General features: G+C 40.1%; 1 protein-coding gene across 13 annotated transcripts in view; it reads left to right on the plus strand.

Moving 5' to 3' along the window:
* Positions 1 to 23553, plus strand: part of PHKA2 (phosphorylase kinase regulatory subunit alpha 2) — a 92079-nt gene that overhangs the window by 31608 nt on the left and 36918 nt on the right. For all 13 annotated transcript variants that reach the window (XR_014026403.1, XR_014026404.1, XR_014026405.1 and 10 more), the window contains exons 18-26: positions 370 to 448; positions 1042 to 1208; positions 3171 to 3344; positions 8026 to 8114; positions 9124 to 9257; positions 11486 to 11642; positions 12948 to 13027; positions 14420 to 14498; positions 14611 to 14740. Coding sequence is in view for 4 of the 13 variants with exons in the window: in XM_081327441.1 (XP_081183567.1) it covers positions 370 to 448; positions 1042 to 1208; positions 3171 to 3344; positions 8026 to 8114; positions 9124 to 9257; positions 11486 to 11642; positions 12948 to 13027; positions 14420 to 14498; positions 14611 to 14740 (1089 nt within the window). In the remaining 9 variants the exon portion in view is untranslated. The remainder of the gene's footprint in view (positions 1 to 369; positions 449 to 1041; positions 1209 to 3170; positions 3345 to 8025; positions 8115 to 9123; positions 9258 to 11485; positions 11643 to 12947; positions 13028 to 14419; positions 14499 to 14610; positions 14741 to 23553) is intronic.

Raw genomic sequence — 23553 nt, forward strand, 5'->3', positions numbered from 1 at the left:
CCCAAGACTCGTTTCTTGGTTGGATATGCAGTATAGAATTTGAATAATTTTTGCAGTGAGTTATGAAATACGTGACAGTCCCTCCTCCCACTCTTGGGAAAACCCATAATCCAATTGAACTCAAGATTTCGGCCCTAATGCTTAATATCTATGTAATATGTCTCTGTATGGTGAATAAAATTGCCTACACGTGCTGTGTTGCTGCTTTTCTTCATCTGTGAAGGGAAGATCAGAATGATAGACAATCTAGGTTAGATATTGCTTAAGCCAAAACTTTTCATACTGGATTTTCTTTTTAAGTGAATCATTAAAAATATTTTTCAAAAATATATGTAAGTATGTGTTGGTTGGTTTGTTTATTTATTTTAGTGGATGATGGGACTGATATTGATCCTGCAATTCTTGCCACCATAAGAAAGCTTGGAGATGGATATTTTGGAGGAGCAAGGTGAGCATTGATGTGCATTACAAATAACCAAGAGAGTTCCTTTTTCCTATTTTTGATTATTGGGTAAAACTTTTCTGCCTAATGTTTTTTTCTGATTGGATGTTACTGTACAATTTGTATAAATGCTGGATTGTTTGTATTTACATTTGCTACTTTAGTATTCAGTATATTTTAAAATATTTTTCAGTTCCAGAAATTCAGTATAAAAGGGGTTAATGAATAAATTAGGCTGCAGGTTTATAGGAAGTTTGGAAGTATAAGGTAATGCAAGGAGACAGATGACTCTGCAGAGTGTAAAAAGAAGATGCGATGATAATGGGCATCTTTATTTCCTGAGCGCCTGGCTATGGAACAATATATCTTAATATGGTTGCTTATCCATCATGATTCAAATACTTGTGAAAAAAACATTTATTTATCAATTGTTGAACAGTGTGGTACTTGTGAATTTCTTTTCAACAGTATGCATATATGTATATATTTGTGTGCCTGCGTGTATCTGTGTGCTTGTATGTGTGCATAGATATTTTGTGTGTGTGTGTGTGTGTGTGTAACAAATATGTATTCTTCCTCTTCAATCTGTTCTTTTCCAGAGTGAAGTTGGGCAAACTTTCGGACTTTCTGACCACTTCATTCTATACAAACCTAAGCTTCTTGGATCCTGATTGTGACAGCAAGCTGTTTGATGATCAAAGTGAAGACTACTCTAGCCCTGAAAGTGGCTATGAGTTAGAAGATTATGCAGACTTTTGTAATAAAGGTAATGATGTCTTTTCATTTCATTTGAGCAGTATATCCATGTACAGAAATTGCAAATAGTAACCAAGAGCAATTTTGGCCACAGTTGATAAACATGCCCTTTCTGGATATGTAGCCACAGTAATCATGCCTTAATGAGTATTATGACATGTTCTACAATTGAGATGAGTGGATGAGTGTTCAGGAGCTATAGTAAGTACAAAATGCATACACTGGATTGTTTTCTGATGTGAGTTTGTTGGCTATATTATGTTAATAAACTTGTCAATTCATTTCTAACTATAATTATATAGGTAGAATTATAACTTATAAATCCTCAAATGGTTTGGAGACATAATATCCCTAAATGCCCCCCCCCCTTCGTCTCTCAAATGAATCTGTAATCAAGAGCTACTTGAAAGGATCAAGAAAGGCTTTATTAGCAGAAAGATGGACAAAGTTCTCTCTAGGATATATCAGTGGAGGAATTTTTCTGAGGAAATCAGAGAGGTTCTTTCATTTAATTTTAAAAGAGGAGTTAAAACTGAATTATGCTATAATTACCTCAATTTTTTTCTATTTTAAAATATGTTTTTTTTGTTTAATTTTTTTTTCAAGCTTTGTTAAAAATTTAAATTAAGTCCATGCCAGGCCAAATGGAAATGATTTGATAGATAATATTAATAAAGAGCAAAAAACTAAAATATATATATATCAGAAAATACATTTCAGCAAGTACACTTGTGTGGTTTGTTAAAAGTTGATTAAGTTCTTTAACTGCAGAGGGACCAGATGTCTGGATATTCTAAAAAGGAATTTGGGCCTTCATGTATAACAGAATAGTTGAAGAGGCTACCTATTTATGAAAAACTGAGGCTGGAAAAGTTATAATAATATAAAAATCTTAAATATTGAGAGTATGCACAGTCACTAATTTTAACATCTTACATGTGTATTCGTAGAGTCTGAAGATTTATTTATTTATTTTGGATTTTATAGTTTGTTACGAAGTGAGATAAAGGAAACCCTGGTTACCCAAAGTCTGAAAATTATGGATATCAAAGGTTAAATTAGAATATTGATGAGAAATTAAAAATTGAGTAAAAATTAATAACAGGATATGGATTGTTTATGAAGATTGGATGTAATTAAGATATGTATGCTAAAAAAATTATTGATAAATGTAATAATGATGTTTTTATTGAGTTGATATAATTAGAAATGTATTAGCTTGAATATGAGAATGTAAATGTTAAGGGAAAAAGAGAAGAAATATCTGATGTTGTAACCTGAGATTTGTACTAAAGATTTTGTTATTGAAAACTATTGACTAACCAGTCACCATGTTGCTTTTTAAATACTCAAATGTAAAATTAATAAAATACTAAAACAAGAAAATAAGAATTAGATGATGTAAGATGGTGAGAAATAGAATATATTCAAATAGATAAAGACGTGTATCCTGAATATTAGACTTTGTGATGAATTGTCATAAAGGGAACTTGGGTTACTTAAAACTTGGAAATTATAAATATTAAATGTTAAATTTAAATATTAATGGGAAACTAAAAATTGTGAAAAACTAATTAGGACATATATTGTCTATAAAGATTGAACGTTAAAATAACCAGGATATGTATAATTACTGATAAATGTAAGAATGTTATTTTTATTTAATTGGTATAATAAGAATCGTATTAGTTTAAACATGAGACAGTAAATACTAAGAGGGGGAAAGAGAGGAAATATCTGATGTGGTAGTTTGAGACTTGTACTAAAGATACTTGTATGTCATTGAATTATCGATTAACTAAGCTGCCACTTAAATGTAAAATTAAAAAATCAACAAAACATTAAAAAAATAAGAAATTTTGGGCTCAGTTCTGGTCGTAAGTCGAAGACTTATATGACAAAATATAAAGTTAATTGGGTGGAAGCATAAATGCTTTACTTCAAACAGCTTTTTAAAAATGTTTTTTGACAGAAAGCCAGGATGAATTGGACCAGTACATAAACAATATATTACAGAGTACTGCTCTGAAATCATACTTGCCTCCACTCACAAAAGGCACAGGCTCATCCTACGTGTTCAGTGCTGCTCATTCTACTAGAGAAATACTATCAATCATGGCCAAGGCTAAGGGACTGGATGTTCCAAGTAAGTTTTTATAACACTTTAAATTTATGTCATTTAACAGATGGAATGCCTGTAAATGCTGTCAGCTTGCTTCTGCAAAAATCTGTCATCTCACGTGAAATAAACTTATTTTAGTAAGATTACAACACTTTTTCCAAAAAACTAAGGCTTTATTTTTTTATTTTTTTTAATCCCATTTATATCCCGCCCTTCTCTGAAGACTCAGGGCGGCTTACAATCTAAAGCACAAATCAATGTGCTTAGCAATAGCCTTCATTCTACGTATATGCCTGCTTATTAGGGCTTTCGCCCCCCCCAAGCGGCATTATTACAAAGTCAGCTTATTGCCCCCAACATACAGTTAATAGAACAGACACTATCATGGTACATGCCTATTGGGAAATTTGCCCAGTTGGTCATAAATTGTTAAAAAAAAGTATATTGTAAGTACAGATAGAAATAAGAATCCAACATTTGGAGACTACTGTATTGATTGATGAATAGAGCAGGCTGTGAATCATGTTATTTTAAGCAACAAAATACATTGTGATAAAGGTGGAGGAAGAAAAGTTTCAACTAATTAAAAAGTCAAAAATATTTCCTCTGATTATTTTGGCTAGAGACAGAGATTTCCTGGTTAGGTAAGTTATTTATGAAGTGCTAAAATTTAAAAGTAAAGGGAAAATCAGGACAAAATTGAGCGCAAACTATAACAATTCTTGGTTCAGTATTTGGGAAATTATATGGCTCTATTAGCACACAAAACTGCCATGATTTACCACTATGAGAAAGCCCCAAAATGAGCCTCTAGACTTGACCACCCCTTCCGTTTCCTATTCTCTTTAGCAGTTTTTCATTCCAGATTCCCTGAATCTGTTTTGCCTTGAGGAGAGAATGTTAATTATAATACAATTTCGGTAATTCAACATGTAAAATTTTTAAAAAGTACATTGGTTTAGAATTTGTGATGAACTACAGTTTCTGGTCTGGATAACATGGTATGTTAGAATCTGTGACAGTAAAGTAAGCACATAAAAGTCCTAACCAAATCAGGACAAGAAGCAATGGATGGAAACTAATCAAGGTGAGAAGCAACCTAGAACTAAAGAGAAACTTCCTGACAGTTAGAACAATTAACCAATGGAACAACCTGCCTCCAGAAGCGGTGAATGCTCCAGCATTGGAAGTTTTTAAGAAGAGACTGGACAGCCATTTGTCTGTAATGGTATAAAGTTTCCTGCCTGAGCAGGGGATTGGACTAAATGACCTCCAAGGTCCCTTCCAACATTATTATTATTATTATTATTATTATTATTATTATTATTATTATTATTATTATTATTATTATTATTATTATTATTATTATTATTGATTGTTGCACAGTCAGCGAGATGTTCAGACTGGATTTGGCATTTTTGTCTACCTATCAAGTCCTTACCAAGGACCCGGGATAGGCAGATGTGGATGTTTGATGGTATTATAGATATCCTCACAGGATGGAAGCAGTTCCTAGTAAGGTTGCCTTTTGCAATTGACTAATGGCGAATTTGTCAATGCCAATGGTGTTCAAGTGGTGCTCCAGTTGTTTGCACCCAAGGCACTTATTACTATTGATACTACCCTTGCTTGCCTTTGCCACAGTCTTTCTATTTCTATTTGTAGGTCTTTGTATTTTGTTATCTTCTCCAGTTTTTTCTTGTCTATTCTGCTGTCTCCAGGCATTGCCACATCCACTGTCCAGACTTTTTTGTCTTTCTTATCGACAATTGTTAAGTCTGGGATATTATGTTGCAAGTGCTTGTCTGTTTGAATTCTGAAGTCCCAGAGCAGTTTCACTTTATCATTTTCTATGACTTTCTCTATTTTATAATCCCACCAGTTCTTGCTTACAGGCAAATGATATTTCTTGCAGATCTTCCAATGCACCATTGTTGTTACTTTGTCATGCCGCTGCTTGTAGTCAGTCTGTGCGATCTTCTTGCAGCAGCTTACCAGGTGGTCCACTGTTTCTTCAGCTTCTTTGCATAGGCGGCACTTACTGTCTTCTCAATTTTGACTTTGTATGCATTTGTCCTTAAGGCTTGGTACACACAGAATTAGTCCCTCAGTCTCTTTCTTCAACTTTCCTGCTCTTAGCCATTGCCAGGTCTTGTTATTATCTGATTTCCCAGCTATTTTTTTTTCTTTTAATGTACTAGCCATGTAGTGCTTTGTATTCCCATGCCTCTATTCTGTTCTTCATTTGGTCTTTCTTGTAGGCCAGTTTGGTCTCTCCAGTAGTCAGTAAGCCTTCCTGATATACTAATTTCAGTGCATCTTCATCATTGTCCTTCAGATAATCTTCCAAAGCCATTTTTTCTTCTTCAACCATCTGATGTACTTGCAGCATTCCACGTCCACCTATTTGCCTTGGTAGATAGAGTCTGTCAATGTCACTGCATGGATGAAGGGCATGATTCATTGTCATTATTTTTCTGGTCTTCCTATCCATTGCTTTTAGTTCTGCTTGAGTCCAGTCCACTATTCCAGCTGTGTATCTAATGACTGGAATTGCCCAGGTCTTGATTGCCTTCACAGTATTTCCTCCATGGAGTTTATTTTATTTTATTTATTTATTTTATTACATTTATATACCGCCCTTTCCCTGAGGACTCAGGGCGGTTTACAGGGAATTAAAAACCAAAAATACAAAAGTTAAAACCAGTTTAAAAAAGATTAAATTTAACCCTGTGCAACTAAAACCCAAATTAAAATAAATTAATCCTCAGCCTGGGCCAGAGAGCTCGAAGAGCCAGGTCTTCAGGCCCCGGCGGAATGATCGGAGGTCGGGGGCAGTCCTCAGCTCCACTGGCAGCTGGTTCCAGAGGGCAGGCGCCCCCACTGAGAAGGCCCTATCCCTGGGCGTTACCCGCCGGCAATCTCTTACCGGTGGGACCCTGAGCAGACCCTCCCTGTGGGAGCGCACTGGACGAAGGGCACTTGATGCTGGCAGCAGGTGTTCCCTCAAGTACCCCGGACCCAAGCCATGTAGGGCTTTATAGGTAATGACCAGCACCTTGAATTTCACCCGGAGGGCAACCGGAAGCCAATGCAGCTCGCAGAGTAGAGGTGTTACATGGGAGTATCGGGAGACCCCCATTACAACTCGCGCGGCCGCATTCTGCACCAGTTGAAGCCTCCGAGTGGTCCTCAAGGGCAGCCCCATGTAGAGAGCGTTGCAGTAGTCCAAACGGGAGGTCACGAGCGCATGAGTAACTGTGCGTAGGGCATCTCGGTCCAGATAGGGACGCAACTGGCGCACCAGGCGAACCTGGGCAAAAGCCCCCCTGGTCACGGTTCCTATGTGGTCTTCAAAATTGAGTCGTGAATCCAGGAGGACGCCCAAGTTGCGAGCCCTATCAACGGGGGGTAACACCTCACCCCCCATCGTTAGAGATGGAATAGTCTGGTTGACCTGAGATGCCGATATGCACAGCCACTCAGTCTTGGCGGGATTGAGACGAAGCCTGTTTCTCCCCATCCAGACCTGGACCGCCTCCAGGCACCGGGACATCACGGCGAGGGCATCACTGGGTTGGTTCGGGGTAGAAAGAAAAAGTTGGGTATCATCAGCGTACTGATGATACCCCACCCCGAAACCACGAATGATCTCGCCCAGCGGCTTCATATAGATGTTGAACAGGAGGGGCGAGAGAACCGACCCCTGAGGAACTCCACAAATGAGAGGCCTCGGGGCGGATCTCTGCCCTCCCGTCAACACCGACTGCGAGCGGCCCAGGAGATAGGAGGAGAACCACCGTAAAACGGTGCCTCCCACTCCCAACCCCCTGAGACGCCGCAGCAGGATACCATGGTCGATGGTATCGAAAGCCGCTGAGAGATCTAATAGGACCAGGACAGAGGAGTTTGGACTTTAAGATCTTTTTCACTCTTTTGATGTATTCACCTGTAATCTTTTTCTTGACTTCAGTGTGCTTGATGTTGTCAGCTTGAAGGATACCCAAGTATTTGTAGTAATCGTCTTCATCCAGACTCTTAATTTTATTTTTGTGGGGCATCTTGATTCCTTCAGTTTTCACTATTTTTCCTTGTTTGAGAATAAGTGTGGCACATTTGTCCAAGCCAAACTCCATTGCAATATCTTGGATATATATACGGACAGTTATTGTTATTATTATTATTGTTGTTGTTGTTCTTGTTCTTGTTATTATTATTATATCTGCATGTGCAACCTTGTACATTTTTATATCACATGGACATGAAATAGTGGGCATATGTAAAATTTCATACATTTAGGAATTAACATTTTGGCTATTATTAAATATGCTGATACTGGAATATTCTCATGTCAATATATCTTTCTGGATTTGAACACAAGTGTTAGCATTTTTTTTCTCTAGGTAGAAGAACATTGATAATAATCTAAATAGAAGTTACAGATTTGTATGACCAAACTTTGAATCATCCAGCCTTTTCTTTTTATGAAAATCTACTTTAGAAATGACAATATATTCTCCTCTTTCAACAAGGCAAACTATTCCATAACAAGCCAGCTTTCTTGTAAAAGATCTTTGGAGTTTGGTTAAATTCATTTGCTTATACTGTAACTGATCCTCAGTATCATTTATATTTTGATTTCCATCAACATTTGGATTTGTACAGTAGCAGATCTGTAAAATGGCTTTACATTATTTTTCCCCAGATGTTTCAATGTCCTTGCCTACAAAAGTTTTAAACACTCACCGGAAATCTCTGAACCTAGTTGACTCCCCTCATCCACAAGTGGAGCAAGTAAGAAGTTCTATTATTTCCTTTTGGAAAATATTATATTTACTAGTTATATAAATTACTGTAATTCATTTATCAAAGTCGAAGATGTACAATTGGAACAGAGGTAGACTTTCACACAGCAGCTATACATTTAAATTTAATGGCTTTAAGAAAGGATAGGAGGGGAAAATATCTGTTTGATAAACTAATTTATGTTTTGATTATATCCTTTTTCTCTGGCTCCACCCAGATGTGAGACCTAACCATATAAAAATAGTGAGACAGCCCTTGACCCCAAGCAGGAATCACTTTTGTTAGCTAGCTTTATGTGGCATTTGAGGGCCATTTTGTGAATGCATATGTAATGGATAGTAAGAATGGTCAGTCAGGATTTAATAATATGTTAAGAACTGCTATTTGATACCAGCTATTGGAATCTCTGGCAATAATATTGGAGGTTGTTAGAAATCAAATACAGACATACATCCTTTAAGTTGTACATCTCTGCTATTTTGGAGCTTATCTTTCACAACTTGTTATGTTCCTTTATGTCTTAATTGATTGCAACTTAATTGCCAATGTTATCTTCTAAAATCTAACTCTAGCCTTAGTTCCATAGCGTCAACATGGTATACCAAGTTTTCAGATACTTGTCAGTTATAACCCATGTTGTTTTTTCAATCAGTCAAAATATATGTATATTTTATAATTTGCAAGGGATTTTATCTTTTTTTTTTAAAAAAAAGCACCAGGTCACAGTTGGTGTGACCTGATGCTTTTTAAATAAATAGAGATTAGTAGAGAAACATAGTAGATATCTGAGCATTATAGGAATGCTTATATACTGTATATTGCATTGCCTTGAGTGCACTCATGATGAATGTTCAACCATGTATCCTTATATGTCCTCCTTTTGACTTGTCATTTCATGTGTGTTGGGGGGGTGTTAAATAATTTTTTACTTTATTTGGAAAATTAAGGTAAATTACATATTCCCAAAAAGTTTTTTGTATTTTGTTTTGATTAATAGGAATTTAAAACTGCTCTTCATTTGCCCAAGGATGCTCATGGTGATTTGGATTGTGAGAAATTAGTTGGGCAGCTAACAGAATGTCCTACTTTACATGACCAGGCAGATATATTATACATCTTATATCTAATAAAGTAAGTTTTTTTATGTTCTATGGACTGTTCTTAATTTATTTTTTAAAATGATATTCCAGAAAATGAAATATTCAGCTGTACTGATTTTTATGTGAGGTTGCCATTTGTTTCTATCCTGCTTAGTCTTATATTATAACCTTGTATTTCCTGGTCCCTGAAATTCTAATCTTGAAATTCCTGTTAGTATTGCTTATTTTACTTCCAGTTAATAATGCAGGTAGTCCTTGACTTATGACTGGTTGCCTCACAAAGTTACAATGGACCTCTCCAGAGCTACTTATGATCTGTTTTTGGAGTTACGATGGCTGCATAGACACCCACAATCGCATGATCACCTGTTGGGTGCTTGGCAACCAGTTCACCTTTACCTCCATTTCCAGTATCCCACAATCATGTGATCATGATTTGCAATGTTTTCATAAAATGCCCCTTAGCAAAAATGGGTTCACTTAACAACCGTGGCATTTACTTAACAACCATTGTAAAAAACTGTTGTAAATTTGAATCCAGTCTTGTGATGCCATGACTTACAATGCAATAATTTATGACTCTAATTCCAGGCTCAATTGTACCATACATTGAGGATTACCTGTGCCAATAAACTCATCTGACACATCATCTGGTTTTCACTTGGTATTCCATATTCATATTGTCAAATTATTATTTCATTATCAAGACAAACTGCCATTAGTGGAGCAGCTATTTGTTTTTACAAATTAAGCTTTAAAGGCTTAAAACTCTTCATGCAAAAGTCTTTTGAGCAAGCACAAAGAAAATGAGTCCTCCGGGAGAAGGGCGGTATATAAATTCAATAAATAATAATAATAATAATAATAATAATAATAATAATAATAATAATAATAATAATAATAATAATAATAATAATAATAATAATAATAATAATAATAATAATAATAATAAATGCTTGTTTAATTTTGAATCAGTAGAGATAGTCCTTATTTAGCAACTGCCTTGGATAGCAACTGTTTGCAAATACAGTGGTGATAAATAGTAATAAAAATCCCTTTTTGACCAATAAGCACACATCCACAGTAGCCGAAGCTTTCAGTGTGAAACTAAGAAACTATGGTCTGGTGGGAAGATTCTAATCAACTAATTAAGGTTACAGAGTGAGCTTGTTAACTTGCTCTTAGCACTTTTTAGGGACATGGTATAATACAGAAGAAAAACAACTCTGGAAAATATAGTTTGTTTAAGCAATCTCTCCACCCTGTGAGGCAAAACAAAAGGGGGGGAATGGATCAGGCACAGAACATTGTACAGGTACATCAACTTACAACCACAATTGAGCCCAAATTTTCTATTGCTAAGTGAGACAGTTGTCAAGTGTATTTTGCCCCAATTTACAACCTTTCTTGCCACAGTTAAGTGAATCATTTCAGTTGTGAAGTTAGTAATACAGTTGCTAAGTGAATCTGGCTTCCCTGTTGACTTTGCTTGTGAGATCACAAAAGGTGATCACAGGATCCAGAACATTGCAACCATGATAAATATGAGCCAGTTGCCAAGAGTCTGAATTTTGATCATGTGACCATGAGAATCTGCAATGGTCATAAGTATGAAAATGGTCCTAAGTCACTTTTTTTTTCATTGCCGTTGTCACTAAGTGAACTGTTGTAAATCGAGGACTACCTGTACAAGAGAACTTTATTTGAACACAGCAGCAACCAGTGATCTCTCTCTCTCTCTCTCTCTCTCTGTGTGTGTGTGTGTATCTGTGTGTCTGTCTCTATCTCTCTCTGTCATGGGATTCACATATCAACTGTGTTGATGAGCATCCATTTTCCCAAAACCAATTCAGTAAACAAGGACTACCTGTAATTCTGTAACCTTCACTGAATTTTTAAGTTCTTAAATCAAGAACTGCTTTGAAGACTGGAACTTTTACTAACTTCTGGCAATTCAGTCAGGACTGATACACATACAACCCATGGCATGCATGTCCAACCCATGGCCCATGGGCTGCATGTGGCCCTGGACAGCTAGTAATGTGGCCTCACAAGATCATAATGTTTTAACATTATTATGTGATTTTTATACCTTAACTATATTATATATTTTATATGTGACGCAAGACAATTCCTTTTCACTCAGTGCAGTCCACACAAACCAAAAGGTTGGACACCCATGACTTACAATATCCACCTTCCCTTTTAAAAAAAATAAATAAGGATATATAACCACTATGATATTTTTTGTTTTGTAAGAGGTCTTGATTGGGAAACACATCTCTATGGCCAGTGCGGAGTCACAGTTCATTGCCTCCTCAATGAATTGTACAGCAAAGCAGGCGTAAACCAAGAATGGGGGCTCATCCGCTACATTTCTGGCATACTGAAAAAAAAGGTTGAAGTTCTGGCTGAGGTATGGATCAAATACATTGTTTCCATTTCAGTTTCTCTCAACTTTGAAGAGCATTTTATTTTTTAAAAAATTGCCCCTGTAGCACGCATTCAAGCCTTACAGAGAATCCCTGTTCAAATGGCCAGAAGTAGTAATTTACCTGGGAAGATATTGGAAAAAATATCTAGAAACAAAGTTATAACTAATAGCCAGCATGGGTTTGTTAAAAACAGTTCATGCCAAAGCAATCTTATTTCATTCCTTGACAGAGTGACTGTATTAGTAGACCAGTGAAATACTGTGGACATAGTATACTTAGACTTCAGCAAGGCATTTGACTAAGTAGACCACAACCTACTTCTTGGTGAAATAGAAAAATGTGGAGTAGACAGCATCACCACCAGATAGATTTGTAACTGGCTGACAAACTGTACTCAATGAATCATCCTTAACGGTACGACAGCTATATGGAGGAAAGTAAGCAGTGGGGTAGCACAAGGTTCTGTCTTAGGCTCAGTACTCCTCAATATCTTCATAAATGACTTAGATGAGGGAATAGAAGGGGAACTCATCAGTTTTGCAGATGACACGAAGCTGGCAGGAATAGCCAACACCCCAGAAGACAAGCTCAGGATCCAAAAAGATCTTGTGAGGCTTGAACAATGGGCCCTATCCAACAGCATATCATTTAATGTGGAGAAAAGCAAGGTTTTACATCCAGGGGCATAGAATCAAAATCACATGAAGTATTAGTATTACTTTATAAATCCTTAGTAAGACCACACCTGGAATACTGCATCCAGTTTTGGTCACCACATTACAAAAAAGATGATGAGATTTTGGAAAAAGTGTGAAGTGCAAAGAAGAGCAAATAAGATGATTAAGGTCCTGGAGACAAAAACTTGAAGAATGGTTGCAGGAATTGGGTATGGCCAGTCTAGAGAAAAAGAGGACTAAGGGTGACATGATAGCAGTATTATGAATAGCACTCTAAATGGTGCTTTATGTCAGCAGGTTCTATAATGCTTGCTTCTGACTTGCGAGGGAGCTGGCAAGCATGTTCTTCTGCATTCTTCTGCATCCAGTCTAACTGGATGAAGAACAAAACCCTTGCTACCTTTGCTGGACCTCCCTATGAAACATTGAGAGATAATCTTGTTGTGTTTTTCTATCTCAGATGCAAAGATAGAAGAATATGGACTTGGTCTTCATGTTGACATTAGTGATATGGAATGACTAAATCAATTTTTCAAAATTTAAGTCCAGTGCAATTGCTACTGCATATTTAATAACTTGAATCTTCTTTTTTCCTTTGTTGTGTGCCAGGCCTGTACAGATCTTTTATCCCACCAGAAACAACTTACAGTTGGCCTCCCACCTGAGCCCCGTGAAAAAACAATTATAGCGTATGTGAACCTCTCCATCTTAAACCAATGTCTTATTTTTCATACTTCTTGACAGCTACATTATAAGGTTGTTTAGAAAGTATTTTAGTAGTAAAACTATTAATTTAGGAAACATGAGTCATGTCTGAGATCGTACAGGATTTTAGTCAGGTTGTTAAATATATAATAGCAAAAATGGTCCTTTTCATTAGCACTGTTGTGGCTTGATAGTCAGGAAAAGCTTGAAAGAATGGAACCATTTTTTCCCCAACTACATGTAACTGAATAAAAAATAAATTCTAGAAAAGGAGGATTTTTTCAATGTATTCTACAGTTTCAGATTTATTAACTGTCCTGGGATTCAGGAACAATTATGAGTTCAAAACAGGTGTTAGTCATTTGGTAGAGATAGGGAAAGATTTATTCTGCAAGTTTACTTTTCTCCAATCTTAGGCTGCATGAAGGCAGGCTTTCTTTTACAACTCATTTAGAGCAGGGCTTTTCAACCTTTTCACCCATTGTACCACCTTTAGGATATGGCAACATCCAAGTACCACCAGTTGCGTAGCAAGGTGTCAAAAACTTGATGATCCAAAAAAAGGAAAAAAGTGATGAAGTACAGGTAGTCCTCGACTTACAACAGTTAGCTTAGTGACTGTTCGAAGTTACAATGGCACTGAAAAAAGTGCCCCCCAAGCCACAGCCGAGCAATACACCTGCCTGCCTGCCTGACGGCGCTGTTCCTCCTGTCCGAGGTTTTCATTGTTGTGAGCATTTCTGTTGAGGATTGGCAGCAGGGGTGGGGTGGGGTGTCTGGTTTTTATTCCCCCCCATCTGTTGGGTGGTTGCAGCAGGTTTTGGTTACTTCACATGACCCTGGGAGACTATGACCATCATAAATATGAATCAGTTGCCAAGCATCTGAATCTAAATCACCTGGAGATGCTGCAACGTTCCAGCTGATCAGGGCTTCTTCTGGGCTCAGCAGAAGCGCCAGGATCAGTGCCAAGCTTTAGCTGGAGCCTGGCGCTGATCCTGGTGCTTCCGCTGAGCCCTGACAGCCCTGCAGCTCCAGCCGTCTCTCTCTCAGGCTTGTCTGGTGCTGACACCAATTCAGCTCATTCCCCTCCCCCACTACCACTTTTCTAGGATGGTCGCGTACTACCTGCTAGGTGCCAATGTACCACAGGTGGTACCCGTACCACTGGTTGAAAAGCCCTGATTTAGAGGGCAAAAAAGATTAAAACCAAGCAACACAGCCTGCTAGACTTATAGCCGTCTAATAAAAATTGCAGTCTGATAATTTGGGAGAGTAATTTATAAGGCTACGGTACTGAAAAGTCTTCTTGAAAAATAGCCATAGAGTTACTGACAGATTTTTGCTTATGCCTTTAATAAATTCAATTTCCATAGACCTTTGCCTCCTGAAAAACTGACCAAACTAATATATGAAGCCAGTGGTCAGGATATCAGTATTGCAGTCCTTACACAGGTAACATGAAAAAAAGCCTTGCTAATGTTTTTGAATAAATTATTTTATTATTGCCATTGTGTGGATAGAGATCTCTAAAATCAATTTCTCTTCTCTTCCCCAATCCTGGCAGGAAATTATAGTGTACCTGGCCATGTATGTCCGGTCACAACCTAGTCTCTTTGCAGAAATGCTCAGACTCCGCATTGGGCTCATTATTCAAGTGATGGCAACAGAACTTGCTCGCAGCTTGAATTGTTCAGGTAAGGCTACTTTCCTATTACTCTGGAATAAAAGAGGGGATTCTAAGTATATTTCAGAGGTGGATGACAATAGAAGATTTGCATATAATAAGTATACTGAAAAAGATTATGGGTAAAGGCCAGTAGAAAGTACCGTATATACTTGAGTATAAGCCGACTCGAGTATAAGCCGAGACCCCCAATTTCACCCCCAAAAACTGGGAAAAGTTGTTGACTCGAGTATAAGCCGATCCGCCGTTCTGCAAGCCTCCGCCGCCGGCGGAGGCTGGATCCACGCTCTGCAAGCCTCCGCCGCCGGCGGAGGCTGGATCCGCGCTCTGCAAGCCTCTGCCGCCAGCAGAGGCTCGATCCGCCATTTTGCAAGCCTGAATACACAGGAATACCCTGTGTGGCCGCGGCTCTCGGGGAAGCCCTGACTGTCCGCTTCCTCGCTCCACGCTGCCATTCGGGGCCCGCGCGTTCCCCGGGCAAATCGCGGCGCCCAGCAGGCGAGGAAACACGCCCGCTCCAGTCACCCCCCCTTCCCTCAGGAGACGCGAAGCAAGTGACCGCCCGGAGCTTACCGAGGACTTGCGCGCGGCCGAGGCTTCGGTGCTTCCAGGATCGCGCGCACCTCTCCCAAGCCGTCGCCGTCCGGAGACCTGCCGAAGTTTGGGGAGGTTTGGGGAGGTGCGCGCACATCTCCCCAAACCCACCCAAACGTCGGCAGGTCTCCGGACCTCCGCGCCCTGCCTGCCTGCTTCTTTCCGCTGCGGAAAGAAGCAGCCTGCCTGCTTCTTTCCGCTGCGGAAAGAAGCAGGCAGGCAGGGCGCGGAGGTCCGGAGACCTGCCGACGTTTGGGGAGGTTTGGGCACCTCCCCAAACCTCGGCAGGTCTCCGGACCTCCGCGCCCTGCCTGCCTGCTTTCCGCAGCGGAAAGAAGCAGGCAGGCAGGGCGCGGAGGTCCGGAGACCTGCCGACGTTTGGGGAGGTGCCCAAACCTCCGGACCTCCGCGCCCTGCCTGCCTGCTTCTTTCCGCAGCGGAAAGAAGCAGGCAGGCTGCTTCTTTCCACAGCGGAAAGAAGCAGCGGCCGATTTTTCCTTCTCCAGGCCTCTGCCGCCCGTTTCTGTCTGACACACACACACACACGCACGCACGAGGGGGAGAAACAACGCTCTGGGCGGCAGAGGCCTGGAGAAGGAAAAATCAGATTACCCCTTCCACACGTAAAACTTCCAGTTTAATTACAAAGGAAGAAGAGAGAAACTTAGATCAACAGCTCACCTTCCTTTTCCTCTAGGTTGCAAGGGGAAAAATAAAAATCAAAGATCCTTGGAAGTAATGTTGGAAAAGTTTGCAAGTCTTTGGGAAAGTTCAAGAAGTGAAAGGAATACCCTCCTCTTGAAAGACCAGATAAGGCAGACAGGGAGATGAAGAGTTCAACCGAGTTTCCTCTTTTGTTCAGGCTCCCCGATCAGACAAAGAACTAGCCAGCGGCAGGTTTCTCCCCTTTTCCCTCCCATCTCTCTTCCCCCAACCCTTGGGTCCCACAGCAACTCACGAACTCCAGCCGCCCCTTCTCCTTCGAAAGGTCTAGATCCCGAGATAAGATATATACAGAAATATACATAAAGAGAGAGACGGACGCAGGCTGTTGGTTTCTCGCCTCATCCCTGGCTTCCAGTTCAAAACTTCCCTCTAAGTGAGCCTCCCAGAAAAACAAATCTTCATGGAGGCGGAGGAGGCAAGGAGAATCCCTCCGATCGTTGTTTCCGGCAAATGCACCTCTTTGTTTGGGTCCCCTTTGACAGGCGTGGAGAACGATCTCCCCTCGCAATTCGGCCGGGTGGGCGCCGGGAGTCCTCTTCCCGTACCCAAGGACGAAAACCGGGGCTTTCAAGAACCCGGGATGGGAGCCGGGGAGTGGAAGGGCTACTACTCAAAGCGCCGCGCTGGGAGGAGGGAGAAAGGGAAAAGGGGGGAGGGGGAGGAAAACGGGAAGCAAGTTTTGGGTGAAGCCTCTTTCCTTTCACTTTTGGAAGCGCATCCAGGCGAGGAGAACAAAAGCGTCGCCTCGGCTGGGACTCGGCGCGCTGCTTTTCCCGGCTTCTGACATCGCTACCTGTTGTACAGGCAGGGAGGGGGGGAAGCCAGAGCATCCAGCGCATAACAAAGCCTCGGCCTTTTCACCTGTCCTCCTCCTCTTCCTCCTCCTCCTCCTCCTCCTCCTCCTCCTCCTCCTCAGGAGCAGCAAAAGCCACTGGACTCGGTCGCCAAATACCGACCACAATACATTTTGGGGGAGGGGATTGGAAAAGAAAGCAAAGAAGCGCCCGGCCGGCCAGGGCGCATCTGCTTTTGCCAGAGGACCCTCTGCGTCTTCCCAAGAGTCGCGCAGAAGCAACAAGTCGCGGCTCCCGACCGCTTGGCAAGCTGCGAAAAAGGACACCCGGGTCCGCGCCTGGGAGTCCCGGTGTACCCTAACTCCTCTCCGAGCCTCTGCCGCCCGTTTCTGTCTGACACACACACACACACGCACGCACGAGGGGGAGAAACAACGCTCTGGGCGGCAGAGGCCTGGAGAAGGAAAAATCGGCCGCAGCCTCGGGGTAGGCTTCTCCGGGGGCGCCGCCGCGATTCTGCAGGGGCCAGGTAGGGAAAACTCGCCGGGGAAAACGGGTGCCGTTGCAGCGCCCGGCGAGTTTAAAAGCAGCGGGTGCAGATGCCTGAACAAAAGAGGAAACTCGGTTGAACTCTTCATCTCCCTGTCTGCCTTATCTGGTCTTTCAAGAGGAGGGTATTCCTTTCACTTCTTGAACTTTCCCAAAGACTTGCAAACTTTTCCAACCATTACTTCCAAGGATCTTTGATTTTTATTTTTCCCCTTGCAACCTAGAGGAAAAGGAAGGTGAGCTGTTGATCTAAGTTTCTCTCTTCTTCCTTTGTAATTAAACTGGAAGTTTTACGTGTGGAAGGGGTAATCTGATTTTTCCTTCTCCAGGCCTCTGCCGCCCAGAGCGTTGTTTCTCCCCCTCGTGCGTGCGTGTGTGTGTGTGTGTGTGTCAGACAGAAACGGGCGGCAGAGGCCTGGAGAAGGAAAAATCGGCCGCAGCCTCGGGGTAGGCTTCTCCAGGGGTGCCGCCGCGATTCTGCAGGGGCCAGGTAGGGAAAACTCACCGGGGAAAACGGGTGCCGTTGCAGCGCCCGGGGAAGCGTAGCCTGCTTGACCCACGGCCTCTGAAATGTTCAAAATCCAACTTTTCTGCTTTTTGAAACGCACCACCGGCTGCTCCGTCCAGAAGCCCAGATTCGGGAGGGCTGCTTGGCTTCCACTTGAGCCCATCTATGTCCGCGACCCCCCCCCCACTACCCCTAGACCTCAGCCTCGGTCCCCTGTCCGACCCGGAGGAGTATTTTTTTAAAAAAAACTTCCATCGGGATTTGTTCCTGGAGTTTAAATCCTTGCAGTCCGAAGCAAGAGAGAAAGCCGCGACCTCCTCCTGCGGGAGATTCTCTGCCGGCTCCGAAGAGCTCGACCACCAACGCCGGGGCGGCAGAGGCTTGCAGGGCTGGCAGAGGTGGCGGCAGTCCAGCGTTGTTTCTCCCCCTCGTGCTCCTCCTCGTGTGTGTGTGTGTGTGTGTGTGTGTGTGTGTGTGTCAGACCCGCAGGAATGGCTAGTAAAGGCGGCAGTCCGGCATTTGCGTTTCTCTGTGTGTCAAGCCCCGTGGGCTCGACACACAGGAAGGGGGGAATGCCGGAATGCCGCTTCCCTACCAGCCATTCCCGTGGGTCTGACACACACGCACGCACGAGGGGGAGAAACAACGCTGGACTCTCAGCAGCCTGTTCCGAACGAAGGGACAGTTCTTTTTTTTGTTGACTGGAGTATAAGCCGAAGTGGAGTTTTTCAGCCCAAAAAGTGGGCTGAAAAATTCGGCTTATACTCAAGTATATACGGTATATTAAGGGAGTAATACATTCATAGGTAATACTTTATTTTATTTTTTTGCAATAAACCTTTTATTGTTTTATCAATGTATAAAATACAAAGAAAAATAAAAAAAGGAAATTAAGGGACGAAAAAAGGGAAAGAAAATATGAGATACAAGGGAAGAAAGAAAAAGGCATTGACTTCCGACTCTTTTTAGCACAGTATAAGATAACATTACAACTCAACTTTTACTTTTACACATTAGTATATAACTAGCCATTTCTATAACAACAAATCTAATAGGCAAAACCAAAGTTAAAGTTTCATTTTTTTTATCAGAAGCACAAAATCCAGAAGTGATATCCAAATAAAAAGTATAAATATATCCTCTTCTTTGCATAGAACAACCAATTTAACCATTTCTGCTTTATCTTCTTTTCTGTTGAAATAATATGTATTTCTATTTGCACTTAATAATCTTTATAAACTATCACCATTTATATTAACAAAATTTATGGTATTTCAGATTATTTAACCTTAAAGGGAAAATATTTTTTCATCCACTTTTAAACACTAAGCTTTTCTTTAAGAACATTTCTAAAATTAAAACATTCTAATGCATCTTTTTTAAAAAACTTGCTCTTAGCATACACATTTTAAAGTTTACTTTCAAACCAATAAAATTCCAACTACAATTAACTCATAAAATTTAGAACACTCCTTCTAAGTTACCCTCATAGAATAATTTTTCTTCTTGTATACATCCTTTTTAAAGGTCTAGATTTTTCTTTAAGCTAATATATCTTTTTCTTTAACTTTCTCTTAATATATTTTCAAATACACTTTCAATAATATTTTACAAACTAGGAATTACTTAAGTCTTACATATGAAGAAAAATACATTTTCAAACTTTAGATTAAGACTTTCAATTATAAATATCAAACCGATGGAAATCCATCCTAATTCTAACTGACTCATTAAGTTTAAGTCACTCCTTCCAGTTTGTCTTCATGGGATAAAATCTTTTTCTTCTCCGGAATATTTGTCAAGTAGTTATAAGCTTCTGTTTTTCTCAAGGATTTCTCAACCTTGTTAATATCTACGAGGAAAGGATCCTTTTAAAACTTGTCCTTTTAAAACATGCAAATTTTCTTGGAGCTCTTCTTTCAATTGTGTTGGGAATCTTTTATTTAGCCATCACAATAAAAACTGGTGTCAGGTTTATATTCTAAAATTACAGTTGACTCCTCTGCATTGTCAGCTACTTGTGAAATTGCCTCAGTGGTTTGGTGATTTTCTACACATATTTGCATCTCTGAAGTAGTTTGAATAGTCTTTTTAAAATCCTTGGAACATAGCTGATCAATAAACTGATATATCTTATTTAAAGATTTTTCAAATACATCTCTAATAATTTGCTCCTCCATTTTCTTTACTCCTTCTTTAGTCAAAGAGTAGCTTTTTTGTAAGTCATTTAAGAATTGCTGACCAATCAGGAATCATAAAAATAAAGTTTTAGTTTCAGTCATCCACAGCAGACCAAGCTACAAATTACTAAAAAGAATAAACTAAAACCCAACTTTCTGCCCTTATATTTCCTCATCAATTTTTTAAAAAGATAATTCACACTTCCTTATTTTACCTTGTCTAAGCAGCCTAAGCAGTTGTTTAACAAGAAGAAATCCCCAAAATGGCACAGATCTTCAAAAAGGAATCTTTTAGCTTAATAAAGATTAATAGTCCTTAAAAATTAAGAAATGAAATGTACAACATACTGTCTGTTTGAAAAATAAATCCCAAAACTGTTGCTTCTTCAACCACAAACTGATTGCAGCCCTACATCCCCCCCTCATCTTTCAGCACACAAGCTACTTTGAAGCACAGCACCTGAAGCTACTTGCAGACCTGTTGCTTTATTGGAGGCTCTTGAGGGGTAATTCTAGGACTCTCCTTAACTCAGGAGAGTCATATAAACTAAAGGAATGCTAGTTCCTTCTGTTAATAGTTGAAGCAGCTACATTCCTGGGAAAATCCCCTCAGGGATCTATTCAGTTGGCCATCTTCACTTTTTTATTTTTGTTAACCTACACTATTAATGTGATGTATTTTAACTTTTAATTTCCCTGTAAACCGCCCTGAGTCCTACGGGAATAGGGCGGTATATAAATTTAAATAATAAATAAATAAAATAAATAATTGACAAGATATTTTTTGGGATCCCTTGATACTGCCTGTTCTTGCCTTGTGAGCATGTGACCCAATGGTGATTACACTCAGAATCAATTTCCCCTGTTAATTTTCTCTTTTCCTTCAAAGAATATAATTTCAAGCAACTTATAAAATCTGACATTTCTATTGCTAGGATTTATATTTGCCTTTATATTGGTTATTTTTCTGAGCAAATAAAATAAATGACCTATTATAACCTGGAGCACAGATATATAATGGCTAGAGTTATAATAGTGTAATTATCTTAGTGTAATTATTATCTTAGTGTTATTATTATTATCTTATTGTTATCTTAGTGTAATTATTACATAGATTAAAAACAATCCAGTAATTATATAATAACTGTTATAGAACTTAAAGTCTTTCATCCGTATAATATGGCTTCTTTTTCAATATCAGGATGAGTTTGCAGCTAAATGCATAAATGGATTGCATTGAAATTCCAAGGAGATAAGAGCTCATATCCCCTAGAGAGGATTTACCATGCACAGGATTACAAGCTCATTTTTTTTCCTGCAGAATCTTTGCAACCAGATATTCTCCTTCACAAGCTACAGCTTCTCTAATTCCCAGATAGCAAAGCATAACTAGAAATAATTTGTAATCCATACACAAGAGAGCACCAATTTGAAGAAAGTTATTCTACGTGTCGTGTATGTCTCATATTTTACCATGAAAAAAAATCCATTGGCTTGCTACTTCTCCCTGTATCTCACAGCTTCTCATGTGTTTGACAAAGACTGCAACAGATTGTCTAATAAAACAGTCAAATTAAATAGTTTTCATTGGGATTTCTATGGTTGATACCGTGTGCCCCAAATTCCATTTTCAGAAATAGTCCAAGAAAAGCTTCAGTACAGGAAATATTTTGCTATATACAGTGAGAGAAAAAATTATTTGATCCCCTGCTGATTTTGTACATTTGCCCACTGACAAAGAAATGATCAATTTATAATTTTAATGGTAGGTTTAAAAACAAAAAAAATGCACAAAAATGCATTTCAAAAAAGTTATAAATTGATTTGCATTTTAATGAGTAAAATAAAATAAAGTAAAATGTCCATCGAAACAATCAATCAGATTCCAAACTCTCCACAATAGCCAAGATCAAAGAGCTGTCCAAGGATGTCAGGGACAAGATTGTAGACCTACACAAGGCTGGAATGGGCTACAAGACTATTGCCAAGCTCCTTGGTGAGAAGGTGACAACAGTTGGTGTGATTATTTGCAAAGGGAAGAAACACAAAATAACTGTCAGTCTCCCTCAGTCTGGGGCTCCATGCAAGATCTCACCTCGTGTTTCAATCTCACCTCAGTTTCAATGATCATGAGAACAGTGAGGAATCAGCCCAGAACTACAAGGAGGATCTTGTCAATGATCTCAAGGCAGCTGGGACCATAGTCGCCAAGAAAACAATTGGCAACATACTACACCGTGAAGGACTGAAATCCTGCAGCCCCTGCAAGGTCCCTCTGCTCAAGAAAGCACATGTACAGGCCCGTCTGAGGTTTGCCAGTGAACATCTAAATGATTCAGAGGAGAACTGGGTGAAACTGTTGCGGTCGGATGAGTCCAAATTCGAGCTCTTTGGCATCAATTTACCTCACCGTGTCTGCAGGAGGAGGAATGCTGCCTGTGACCCCAAGAACACCATCTCCACTGTCAAACATGGAGGTGGAAATATTATGCTTTTGGGGTGTTTTTCTGCTAAGAGGACAGGACAACTTCATAGCATCAAATGAATGATGGACCACATACCACATACCATCAAATCTTGGGTGAGAACCTCCTTCCCTCAGCCAGGGCATTGAAAATGGGTCGTGGATGGGTATTCCAGCATGACAATGACCCAAAACACACGCCCAAGGCAACAAAGGAGTGACTCAAGAAAAAGCACATTAAAGTCCTAGAGCGGCCTAGCCAGTCTCTAGGCCTTAATTCCATAGAAAATCGGTGGAGGGAGCTGAAGAATCGAGCTGCCAAATGTCGGCCTCAAAACCTTAATGACTTGGAGAGAATTTGCAAAGAGGAGTCGGACAGAATCCCTCCTGAGATGTGTGCAAAACTGGTGGCCACCTACAAGAAACATCTGACCTCTGTGATTGCCAACAAGGGTTTTGCCACCAAGTACTAAGTCATATTTGCGAAGGGGTCAAATACTTATTTCAGTCATTAAAATGCAAATAAATTTATAACTTTTTTTGAAAAGCGTTTTTCTGGATTTTTTTATAGTTATTCTGTCACTGTTAAAATAAGGTAAAGGTTCCCCCGCACATGCGTGCTAGTTGTTTCCGACTCTAGGGGTCAGTGCTCATCTCCGTTTCAAAGCTGAAGAGCCAGCGCTTGTCCAAGGACGTCTCCGTGGTCATGTGGCCGGCATGACTAGATGCCAAAGGCGCACGGAACACTGTTACCTTCCCACCGTAGTGGTCCCTATTTTTCTACTTGCATTTTTACGTGCTTTCGAACTGCTAGGTTGGCAGAAGCTGGGATGAGTAACAGGCGCTCACTCTGTTACGCGGCACTTGGGATTTGACCCGCCAAACTGCCGACCTTCTGATCGACAAGCTCAGCGTCCTAACCCACAGAGCCACCGCATCCCTGTTAAAATAAACCTACCATTAAAATTATAGACTGATAATTTTGTTTTCAGTGGGCAAACGTACAAA

Source organism: Vipera berus (genome assembly GCF_964194415.1).
Source record: "Vipera berus genome assembly, chromosome: 4".
Classification (NCBI taxonomy): Eukaryota; Metazoa; Chordata; class Lepidosauria; order Squamata; family Viperidae; genus Vipera; species Vipera berus.